At 39.3% G+C, this 12,670-nt stretch overlaps 1 protein-coding gene across 3 annotated transcripts in view; it reads left to right on the top strand.

Annotated features, from left to right (window-relative positions):
* TNRC6A (trinucleotide repeat containing 6A) overlaps positions 1–12,670 on the top strand; it is a 222,134-nt gene that overhangs the window by 135,993 nt on the left and 73,471 nt on the right. For all 3 annotated transcript variants that reach the window (XM_008070485.2, XM_008070484.2, XM_021718783.1), the window contains exon 3: positions 9,051–9,138. In XM_008070485.2, the coding sequence (XP_008068676.2) occupies positions 9,051–9,138 (88 nt within the window). The remainder of the gene's footprint in view (positions 1–9,050; positions 9,139–12,670) is intronic.

Here is a 12,670-nt window from a genome sequence, read left to right on the forward strand (position 1 = left end):
CAACCCAAAAAAAAAAAAAAAAAGAGACAGTCTCAAGAATGGGGTGGCTGGTTAGAATATGTGTGACTTTAATTGTTAAAATTACTGCTTTAAAAAATTTCTATTATTGTATTACCATAATAGTTTTCAAAAGATTTTAGTAATTTTTAATCTCACCAACAATGTAAGCGCTCTCTTAACTTTCATTCTTGCTAGCACTGGATACTATTACTTTTTTTGTGTGGTTTTCTGGGGGGTTTTTTTGAGTTGGAGTCTCACTCTGTCGCCCAGGCTGGAGTGCAGTGCATACTCATAGTCATTCCAGCATCCACCTGCTGGACTCCGGTGATCTTTCTGCCTCAGCTTTCCAAGTAGCTGGAACTACAGACGCGTGCTATCACACCCAGCTAATTTTTTTTTTATTTATTGTAGAGACGAGGTCTTGCCAGGTTGCCAGGGCTGGTCTTAACCCATAGGCTCAGGCAGTCCACTCACCTCGGCCTCCCAAAGCACTGGGATTACAGGCTGAGCCACTGAGACCAGCCTTATTACTCTTAAGCATGATTTTTACCGATAAAATTAGTTTAAAAAAAAAGAAAGAAAGATTTATCATTATGGCTTTAATTTTCCTTTCTTAGAAAACAAATTTCAGCAATTTATTTATTTATTTATTTTTTGATTTGGAGTCTCACTCTGTCACCCAGACTGGAGTGCAGTGGCCGCTTGCGGCCACCGCAGCCTCAACCTGCTGGGCTCCAGCGATCCTTCTGCCTCAGCCTTCCAAGTAACTGGAACTACAGGCATGTGTTACCAAGCCCAGCTAATTTTTTATTTATTGTAGAGATGAGGTCTCACTAAGTTGCCCAGGCGGGTCTCAAATCCACGGACTCAGGCAATCCACTCACCTTAGCCTCCCAAAGGCGCGGGATTACAGACTGAGCCACCGAGCCCGGCTTCAGCAATTTATTTTTAAATTTATTTTATTTTATTTTATTTTATTTTTTGAGTTGAAGTCTCACTCTGTTACCCAGACTGGAGTGCAGTGGCATGCTCCCTGCCACCGCAGCCTCGATCTGCGATCCTTCCGCCTCAGCCTTCCATATAGCCAGAACTACAGGCGCGTGCTACCATGCCCGGCTAATTTTTTGATTTATTTAGAGTTGAGGTCTCGCCAAGTTGCGCAGACGGGTCTCAAACCCGCAGGCTCAGGCAATCCACTCACCTCAGTATCCCAAAGTGCAGGATAACAGACTGAGCCACTGAACCTGGCCAGCAATTTATTTCTTAAAAATCAGATTTACTACCAGATGCAATCTTTGTTCAAAATTAGAAAATCCACTGTTGCAATTCATCATATAAACAGATAAAAAGACAAAAATCATGTAACCATTTCAATAGATACCGAAAAAATGTCTAACAAAATAGGACATGCACTTGTGACTGCATCTCCTATATAACCATAAACAGACCTGTTTACTTTTTCAGTATTAACCCTTTGCACTTAAATGTTTCCTCTGAGGCGATATTATAAATCTAGCAAACTATGTGACTGTCCCCTCTCATAGGACAGACATAGAGACTGCTAGTGATTATATATGACAAACTTAGGCAAGTGCACATTTTTTCAAAAATGTATTTTTCCTTGACGTTTTCCATTCAAAAACAATGAAAAATCTATGTTCCATTTGAAATTTGTCAAGCTTCTGATCAACCACTTGAGAAGTGATTTTCAGGAATCATGAGTATGTGCTTCCACATTGTCTTTCAGCAACAGACTGGGCAACAAATTACATGTTATTAATGTGGGAGGAAGAAAACGAGACTTAATTGTTTGCTTGAATCAAAAAACACCAGATGGCCTGGGCGTGGTGGCTCAGACTGTAATCCCAGCACTTTGGGAGGCCAAGGCGAGAGGATTGCCTGAGCCTGCGGGTTCAAGACCCACCCAGGCAACTTGGTGAGACCTCGTCTCTACAATAAATCAAAAATTAGCTGGGTGTGGTAGCATATGCCTGTAGTTCCAGCTATTTGGAAGGCTGAAGCGGAAGGATATCCTGAACCCAGCAGGTCGAGGCTGTGGTGACCATGAGTGTGCCACTGCACTCCAGCCTGGGCAACAGAGTGATACTCCAGCTGAAATAAAAAAAAAAAAAACCCACCATGTGGAAAACATTAAATAAATTACTATTGTACAACATGTCTCAGTGAACCTGCAATGCAAGTTGGTGACTGTTCCACATGTTAGAAAAATATAAGATATAAAATGTTAATTTTTTTGTCATAAATAAGTTCCTCAATGTTCAAAATTTCTTTCAAACCAAATGTCATTACAATAAAATAATTGGTTCCAGTACTATACTATTTAATATAAAGTGATTGGTTTCTCACTATTTTGCAACAAAATGCAGTTGAGTTGCTGGTAGGTGATTGGCAAGACATCTCCAAGTGTAAAGGCTTAAAATGTATTCATTTAATTTTTTTTTTTTTGAGTTGGAGTCTCACTCTGTCACCCAGGGTGGAGTGCAGTGCATGCTCAAGCCACCGCAGCCTCATCCTCCTGGGCTCAGGTGATCCTTCTACCTCAACCTTCCAAGTAGTTGGAACCACAGGCATGTGCCACCAAGCCCAGCTAATTTTTAATTTATTGTGGAAATTAGGTCTCACCAGATCGCTCCGGCTGATCTCAAACCCCTGAGCTCAAGCAATCCTCTCACCTCTGCCTCCCAGATTGCTGAAATTACAGATGTGAGCCACCATACCTGGCTGGAATTTTTTAAATTTTATTTTTAAGGACACAGAAACTTGCTCTTTCAGATAGTCTTCTTTCTTTTTAAAAAAATTTTTTTAAATTTTAGAGATGTGGTATACAAGTCAGGGTTAGGTATATTCATTATACCCTTGTTGATGAGTTGTGCCTCATACCACTGGCAGATTCCCAGTATTGCCAGTCCCATCTGATAGTTTTCTATCAACCTTCCTGTTTTCCTTTCAAATGATCAAACTCCTGAAATGTGGGACCTTACACCTATTCACTAGTTGTGGTTTATTTTCTCCCGTGAACATTCACAGAATTAAAAGTACTGAAATCACTCTCTTAAAGGTCATCAATCCTTCCATTCCTCTTGTTGAAACCAGTGACTGTTCAGTCTTTTGTCTTCCATAATATTTGGTCTTGCTCCCAATTACATACCCATCGTTCTTGGAACTCAGGTACTTTGTATTTTGTGCAGTACATTCTGTTAAAAGGGTAAAAGGAAATAAAAAGATTGTAGAGGCATAAAGTCTGGGGGAAAGATATATTATGAATAAGATTTATCACTTATGTAAAATAAAATAATCTATTATCTATGGCCTCTGAAAATAGCACAAGTACGGTACTTTACTTTGGGAGGTACCGTGGTATGGGGGAAAGGAAAGACCATTACTTTCCCCTGCACTCTGTACTAAATCTAGGACCTTGAACAAGTCATGTAACCTTTCTGAGCTTTAGTTTCTTTATCTAGAAAAGAGAAATATCTTTACCTACCATTTTTAAACAGTGATAATTAAATGAGAAAAAAAATACATAAGTTGCCCAGCATAGTCACTGCAACATTTTAATCAGAGGCTTGTTCTCATTCCGAGGTTTGTAGGACCAGTGAGTGGGTGTGAGAGGGAGGTAGACATTGGCTTAGTGATCGGAGGATTTTCTAAAAATTAAGACTAACTATTGCATTTAACACAGATAAATCTGTCATTACTTGATGTTGAGGAAATCCATTCCTGAACAGTACAAGTAAATGATTTGTATTGGTTACTGAAAGATGAGGGCAGAATTTGAAGCTTAGCTTGAATGGTTATGTGGATTATACTATCCTAATTTTGATCTGTTTATTTTCTTGAATCCAAAGATTGCATTTCCCCACATTCTATGTATTAAAATAAACTTTGAGATACAATTTACAGTAAAATTCAAATATTATGAGTGTATAGGTTAATGACTTGACAAATGTATACACTCATGTAACTACCACTCCAGTCACGTTAGAGAACATTTCCATCTTCCCAGAAGATTTCCTCACTGGCTTTGATTCTTTGTTTTTCCTCTCAAAGTTTTCAAGCAAAGTTTATTTAGACAGAGAGGAGAGAAGATTCACCTCCCCAAGTTGCCTAGGCGGATCTCGAACCTGCGGGCTCAGGCAATCCACTCGCCTTGGCCTCCCAAAGCACTGGGATTGCAGGCTGAGCCACCGAGCCTGGCCCTGGTGTTGATTCTTATGAGCCACCTCAAAGGCTTTATACACAAGATACAAGGCATAAGTAGAAGTATCAAGTAAATAAAAACATGAAAGAAGAGTGCAGTTTTCATAGAGAAACAAAGTAGGTTCACAGATCTTACATATTAACTGTCCTGCAAACTTGCTTTCAAGGGTTAAGTGATTGCTAACTGGGATGTTGTCTTTGTGGAGCTTGTATCAAACAAGATGCCTACTAGACCTTTCAGATTCACCAACTCTTACTCCTTTTGATATATATACGGTAAATGATATAGTCAAATGGATCTTCAATGAATCCCTATTAGCATTTAACGCTGGAAGCTGAAGTGTTTGGATATAGGTTGTATATTTAAAATTTTTTCAGGTTGGCTTTCTGAAGGAGATGTAGGAAAAGCAAGGTTGAGGCCAGGTGAGGTGGTTCAGGTCTGTAATTCCAGCACTTTGGGAGGCTGAGGTGAGAGGATTGCCTGAGCCGAGGAATTTGAGACCAGCCTGGGCAACTTGGCGAGACCTCGTCTCTACAATAAATCACAACATTAACAGGGCTTGGTGACACATGTCTGCAGTTCCAGCTACTTGGAAGGCTGAGATGGAAGGATCGCCTGAGCCCAGCAGGTCAAAGCTGCAGTGGCCGAGTGTGCCACTGCCCTCCATCCTGGGTGACAGAGTGAGACTCTAACTCAAAAAAAAAAAGCAAGGTTGATTTTTTACAATGATGGTGCCGAAGAACACAACTTTGTTTCCTCCTGTGCTTACTATATCAGCTGATTTTATAATACTTGAGAGGAAATGTGGTAGATCTTTTAAGTACTAAGAGGCCAAGAAAACACTTGTTAATAACCTCATTAAAAAAAAACTTTAAGATTAAGTTTGATAAAGGAGAAAAAAATTCCAGATAGTTTTGAAACATTCCATAGAGTAAAATTATAGACATAGAGGATCAGAAAAGTTCATGTCTGTTGTTCACAGGGGAACATGAACAAATGCTGAAGGTGCTAGTTGTTTCTGAATAAGTTCCCAAAATATTGTGATACAGTAGAGACAGTCTTTGGATGTCATGGAGAAGTGGTGAGATGGATTCATGATGAGGCATTTAAGTGCTTCCTAGATGAGCATTGTGCTAAGTGAGCACTCCTAATCTTTATAGAAATGCTGTGAGGCCAGGTACGGTGGCTCACACCTGTAATCTCAGCACTTTAGGAGGTGGAGGCTAGAGGATTGCCTGAGCCCAGGAGTTCGAGACCAAGCTGGGCAACTTGGCAAGACCTCGTCTCTACAGTAAATCAAGAAAAATTAGCGGGGCATTATGGCACATGCCGGTAGTTCCAGCTACTTGGAAGGCTGAGACAGAAGGATTGCCTGAGCTCAGCAGGTTGAGGCTACAGTGACTGTGAGCATGCTACTGCACTCCTGCTTGGGTGACACAGTAAGACTCCGGCTCAAAAAAAAAAATGCTATGAGGTAGACCTATGTGGTCACTGATCCTCAATTTTTGTTATTTTTTATTTATTTACTTTGAGTCGGAATCTCACTCTGTCGTCTAGCCTGGAGTGCAGTGGCATGCTCATGGGCAGTGCAGCCTTGACCTGCTGGGCTGTGGTGATCCTTCCGCCTCAGCGTTCCAAGTAGCTGGAACTATAGGTGTGCACCACTGTGCCCGGCTAATTTTTTTTTTTAAATGTAGAGACAAGATCTCGCCAAGTTGGCCAGGCTGGTCTCAAACCCCTGGACTCAGGCAGTCCTCTCACCTTGGCCTCCCAAAGTGCTGGGATTACAGGCTTAAGCCACCATGCCTGGCTATCCTCAATTTTAATATGAAGAAACGTGCTGAAGAAGAGTAGGTAATTTAGAGCTAGTAATCAGCTTTTGCTCTTGAGTTCTGCATGTCTCAGGATAGGTAACATGATCTTGAGTTCTGCATATCTCAGGATAGGTAACATGATAATAGTGTAACCCAAATGCCTTTGTTTACTAGTTTACTTTGCTGCTTTTGTATGCTGTGACCCTTGACTTCCCCAGGATTGTAGTGTGAGGGAGCTTGTTCACACTTACACCTTACACAGAAATACAAAGGAGAGTGAAGTATGGTTACAGGTAGCAGGAATCTGTTATGCTACTCCATTAGCCACATGATGGTTCTACTTGCACAAAATGACGTTATACTCTTCCTCCAACTTTTAACTGATTTTAATAGTCATCTGCTTAACTTTACTAAATTATTAGTTATACATGTCACTCATTTCATTCCTCATTGTCTACCTGCATCTCTTCTCAGTCTCTTCCATCTGAAAAGCCAATTTAAATTTTGTTTAATCTTATTGTAGTGTACCTACAGTACCCTGTCTAATTTTTTTTTTTTTTTGAGTCAGAGTCTCACTCGGTCACCCAGGCTGCCTAGGCTGTAGTGCAGTGGCACGCTCACAGCCACTGCAGCCTTGATCTGCACGGCTCAGGCAATCCTTCCGCCTCAGCCTTCCAAGTAGCTGGAACTACTGGCACATGCTACCATGCCCAACTAATTTTTTAATGTATTATAGAGATGAGGTCTCGCCATGTTGCCCAGGCTGGTCTCGAACCCCTGTGCTCAGGCAATCCTGTTGCCTCCACCTCCCAAAGTGCTGAGATTACAAGCATGAGCCACCTTGCCCGGCTCCTTCCAATTTCCTGTGAACTTGCCTATCTTTTTCATTTTATCTTCTACATCCCCCACTGCCTTTTGCATTCCTGCCTTGATAAATGATTTGCAACTTCCCAAAAGTCTAGTTCATATCCCTGGACTCTTCCTTGTCTGCCTGATACTCATAGCATGGAAAGCTTCCTCAGAACATAGTTAGATATTTTCTTTGTGTGTGATGGTTTTCTTTTTGTATCTTGTGATTTGTTTTTTGTTGGTATAATGAATGAAGGTTTAGGTTCTATACTATAGAGTGGTGAACATAGGTAGCTGGAGTTAGTTTCCTTCACCTTTGCATAGATTTCTTTACCCAGTAGACTTCTACCTTGAACAGGAGGGCTTATATTTGCCATGGAGGGAATGGCAGTAACCTAAGAAGACTTTGCTTTGGGACAACCATCCCCATTGCAGGAATCTACCAGCCTCTTGCTGAAGGTTTAGTTTCTTTAAAGAGTGTTTCTTGGTTTAGGGTCAGATTCAAAAGCATCTGCTACCTGTGGCCATGTAGGCATAGGGATGGGAAGTGGATGGGAGGGGTTGAGTGGCTGTGTCCTATTCCTAAGGCAGTCTTTTGCCTCGTGCCTGTTTATACTTTCACTGCTCTGATCTTGGAGCCTCTTTAGAGCTCCACCAGAAAGGATGATACATATATTTATTTGCAACTTCTTTTGTGTTTATTCTTGGGCATGGTTTCTTTTGCTCTTATTTATTCACCAACTCAGAATAGAGTAAACAGGTAATAAAAACCTGTGTTTCCTAAAACACGTCTTGTATTGTCTGTCATTTTGGAATCCTACACTAGAGGTTCTGTTGACAATTTTGAGTATTTGAGATTTTAAAAATTTAAATTAGCTTATATAAAGAGTACATTATTAATTTCCAAGAGTTGATAGAGTAGTTTGGAGTGTCTCTACAAAAAAAAATGAATAAAAATTTAGCCAGGTATGGTGGTACATTCCTGTGGTCCCAGCTACTGGGGGAGGCTGAAGTGGAAGGATTACCTAAGTCAAGGTTACAGTGAGCTGTGATCATGCTACTACACTCCAACCTGGGTAACAGAGTGGGACCTCAACTCAAAAATAAATAAATTAAGGAAATAAATCTGTTTAGAGCAAGGAAAGCCAAAAGTGACCCCAGAAACCTAGGCAGGAGAGGTTTGTGGGGAAGTCTCTGGCATTGCCATTAGCTAACTAATTGGTAATTGGGGCCAGTAGCAAAGTAACTCCAGCTTATAAAGGGAGCCACCCAATAAAACATTAAAACTTATTTATAAAAACTGTGTATTCTTACATGTTTAAACTTCAGTTACCTTCAAAGTACTCTCCATTTGATGCAGTATACTTATTGAGGTGCTTTTCCCATTGCTCAAAACAACTTTTGAACTTGTCAATTTTGATTCCTTTTAGTGCTTCTGCCATTTTTTGTTTTCACCTCTTTCACATCAGCAAAATGTTTTCCTTTGAGGACTTTTTTCATCTGGGAAAACAAAAAATAAGTTCCTCCAGTCAAGATTGGGTGAATAGGGAAGGTGGGACACGGGAGTCATGCCTTTTTTTAGTTAAAATCTGCTGAACTGACTCTGCAATGTGGGCAGGTACACTCATAAATCACCCTTCATGAAATGGGCAAACATGTTGAAAGAATCTTCAAAAATAATTTCACTAAAGCTGAATGCAGCCTCTTAAAACAATGCTAACTGGTACACTGATGCTGAAGGGTTCCTGGAACACATACGTAGTGGGGGAAGCCTGTACTAAAAGGGGCCTGCCCTCTAAAAGATAATTCTGTTTTGTTTTGGTTTGGTTTTTTGGTCTCCCCATGTATGATGTTGTTTACATTCTAGAATGGAGGAAGTTACTTGTTTTCCCAATGTAAACTTTGCTAATTTTAGGTTGTCTTCCTTGATATGACATTAAGGTAAAAGCTCTACTATTTGTGGCTTATTAAAGAAAAGTGAATTATACTGTATAGTGGCTATGAAGTGCAGATTTAGGTCACAGGTCGTGTTTTATTTCAATGAATGATACAGGAATAATTTGCCATGTCTTTACTTCTAATGAGAGTGAAAATGAACCTGTATGCAACATTATTTTTATTTCTTAATGCATTTTGGGAAAGTTAATTGCAACTGTGTGGTTCAGGGATTTAGTGCAAGAAGAAGAACAGTTGATGGAAGAAAAGAAAAAGAAAAAAGACGACAAGAAAAAGAAGGAAGCTGCTCAAAAGAAGGTAGTATGTAATAAACTATTTATATTAAGCAGTTTAAATATAGACTAAAGGATAAAATTACTCTTACTACATTTTTAAGACATGTATTTGACTTATGTTTTTATCAGTGGAAATTCAGTTAATATTTAATGTCTCTGAATATGCAAATAAAGTAACTTGCTGAGTGTGTACAGTTTAATGCATAGCTATTTAATCTTGTCAGTAGTTTTTCAAAGGTAAGTACACTTTATAGGTCTTTATCTTTCAATTAGCTGTTCCTAGAAGTTTCACAGTACATCATTTTATCAGTGGGAAGAGCATGGAATTTGTAGCTATATCGAGAGGATTTGAAATGTCTGTATCCCACATGGCACATAGAATGGTGTGGCCTTAAATTTTATTTAGCCTCTCTGGGCCTTAGTTTCTTTGTGTTTTATAAAATGAGGGTTGAATTAAATGAGGTAACGTAATACATACACATAATAACACACTTAATAGGAAGCAAAGTAATACAGGGAACACAATATTTAAGGAGATAGTAATAAACATAATAGGAAATAAAGTGTCACTTTTGTTTTCTCTATTTACTACCTGGACTGATTTTTTTAAATGTGCAGTTTACATTAGGATACTTTAAAATAAACCGGGCTCGGTGGCTCAGCCTGTAATCCTACGCCTTTGGGAGCCTGAGGTGAGTGGATTGCCTGAGCCCGCGGGTTCGAGACCTGCCTGAGCAACTTGGCAAGACCGCGTCTCTACAATAAATCAAAAAATTAGCTGGGCATGGTAGTGCACACCTGTAATTCCAGCTACTCGGAAGGCTGAGGTGGAAGGATCGCTGGAGCCCAGCAGGCGAGGCTGCGGTGGCTGGGAGCGGCCACTGCACTCCAGTCTGAGCGACAGAGTGAGACTCCAACTCTAAATAAATAAATAAAATGAACCTAAGACGTTATTTACTGCAAAAAAACCCCTCTTATCTAGTTAATACACTATAATAAATGAACCAAAACAATACAAATTAAGGCAAAAATAAAAGACTATTTCTGTAATTATAAAAATTTTCACAAATTATTTATATTAAAAGCTGTTGATAGTTAACTAAACTGGACACTCATTTTCTACTGTGTCAAAGTTTCAAAACCTTAACACGTTCAAAAAGACCCAGTGGAATTACTATTCCCTTTCTTCTAATGAAAATTACTACTTTAATGTTTAGTATATGCCTTTTTTGTGCCACGCATTGTACTAAAAACTGGGTATAGACTAGAGCAACGTGCTTATCTCCACATTATGTAATAGGGAGAAACTCAGCATATAAAAGTGTGGTAGGTGAGGTGAACCTACCATAGTATGTATGTATGGAGAACTGTTAAAGGACAGAGAGAAGGCATAACTCAGCCTGAGATGGGACAGAGGGACAGGGACATTTTCTTAGCATAGAAATTACTCAGGTGAATAAGTAGCAGAATAAAAAAGGATTCCAAACAGTAAACTCAAAAGTAAACCTTTGTGTGTTTAAGAATGGGTTTTGTTTGGGGACAGAGAAGGGAGCCAAGGGTAGAATTTCTCCGGAGATGAGACGGGAAAGGTTGAGGGTAGCTATAGGTTCTTTTAGGACATTGGGGAAAATACTGGCGATGTTTAGTAGAATGACATAAAAGTTTGTATTTTAGAATATGCACTTTTGAAAATTGTGGAATTTAATTGGAAAAGGACTATTAAAACAATCCACAGAATTTGTTTAAAGGATGTAAAGGGAAAGTGACCTAGGTTAACTCTTAGGTTCCAGACTGAGTACATTTTGAAAGCAGTTAATCAGCTTAGGGAATACAAAGAAAGGGGAAATGATAAACAGTTCAGTTCTGTATGTGGTGAGCTTAAGTAAGGTGTTATCAGCAAGCGTTAGGAGAGGTGTGTAACACAGCATTTTGGAGTATGAAGGAGACAGGAGGAGATGACAGGTGACCCTAACCGTCTGCCTTTTGGTTGCTCTCAGGCGTGACTGGGAAGGGATGTCTAGGTAGATGTCATAGTTAGAGTTTGGTTTCTAGTACACAGTTTTGGCATTTACTGCTGACTTGAGCGTCTGTCAGAGACCTGTTATGTAGGACAGTCTTTGCAATCTACTCAATCATTGCTCAGGATTTGTTAAAAAAAAAAAAAAAAAAAGTTATGACTAGGTACAGTGGCTCACACTGAATTAAAAAAAAAAAAAAAAGTTTTGGCCCCTGTAAGTCTAAGGTTGGGGGAAAGCTTATCGGATTCTTGTTCCATGGTGTGAAGGCCATGTACCCAATGAAAAGAGCTTCTGAGAAATTTAAGAGTTTTGTTGAGGGGAATGCTTGGATATACTTTATGTAGAATCAGTAGTTTGGCAAGCATCTTAAGTATTGCATTAGGTCCTGTTGGTGTCTGCATTTAAGGAGTTCAAGATTTCGCTGATTAGTCAGAGTGTATGTGAAATGGCTAGAGAAGAGGTCTACAGCAATATCCAAGTTTATTTGTTTGGAATTTATTTACTGAGGCAATTCTAAGAAAGGGAGGGATCACTTGAATGATTTCTTCAAATATTGTATTTTTTTAGCATAATTTTTAGTAGTAACATATACAAATAGTGGCTCTACTTGTTAAAGTTCATCTTTGCATTTCTTTTGCAAGCAGATTTCTAAATCACCAAGTGTGTGTAGGTGGTCCCTTAGGTGTGCCCAGCTTATAAATAAGCCTATAATATTTGGTGATTATCATGCCATTTGTCTTCTCACCAAACCTGAAGTGACAGCTTTTCATACTCTTTCCCACTCTATCCCTGTCTTAACCCATGGTTCCAGTCTTTCACCTCAACCATATCCTCCTAGAACCATCTTCAGAGGCCTAGCAATACAAGGAGTTTTTTTCCTCCTTTTGCCAGATTTTCACACTGATAGGATATTCTTGTATATCCTCTAAAAGCATAGTAGTATCATTCTACTAAACACAATATAAAGGAAGGTTTAATACCTCTAATAAATGTTAAATTTAATAGACTAGGCTGCCACTGTAAATAAGACTGTTCTCCAGATTTCAGATAATGAGTTTACAACTAAATTTGATGACAACCTGTTAGTAAAGTGAGGACAGCTGGTATTTCCATGGTGTTACCAAATAGCTTAAAAAAAAAAAGAAACCAAATTGGCACACTAGCCCATATGAAGAATTGTGAATCACAGGAGTTTTGAGACAAATTTCCTAGAGGTCGTGTTTTGTCTGTGGTAGGAACCAGCAGGTATATTCAGGCAGGTGACAGATAATTACATGAGCCAGTTGGGCAAGCCCATTTATATAAATCTTGGCATATAAATTCACTACAGTAGAAATAGTCTGCCTATTTTGTGTAATCTGTGTCCTCTTATTTCTGCAAAAGATCAGGCATTATCAGTTCTGATCCATCTGTTTATTTTCAATATAAGGAACCTAAAGTCAGAATGAATTGAGTTGACTGACCTTGGTTTCGTCATAGTGACAGAACTAGAAATGGAATTGAAATCTAACTCTTCCAGCTGGTGTTTGTTTTTTT

The sequence above is a fragment of the Carlito syrichta genome, unplaced genomic scaffold (assembly GCF_000164805.1).
Source record: "Carlito syrichta isolate Samal-C Ts95f unplaced genomic scaffold, Tarsius_syrichta-2.0.1 Scaffold313449, whole genome shotgun sequence".
NCBI classification, from domain to species: domain Eukaryota; kingdom Metazoa; phylum Chordata; class Mammalia; order Primates; family Tarsiidae; genus Carlito; species Carlito syrichta.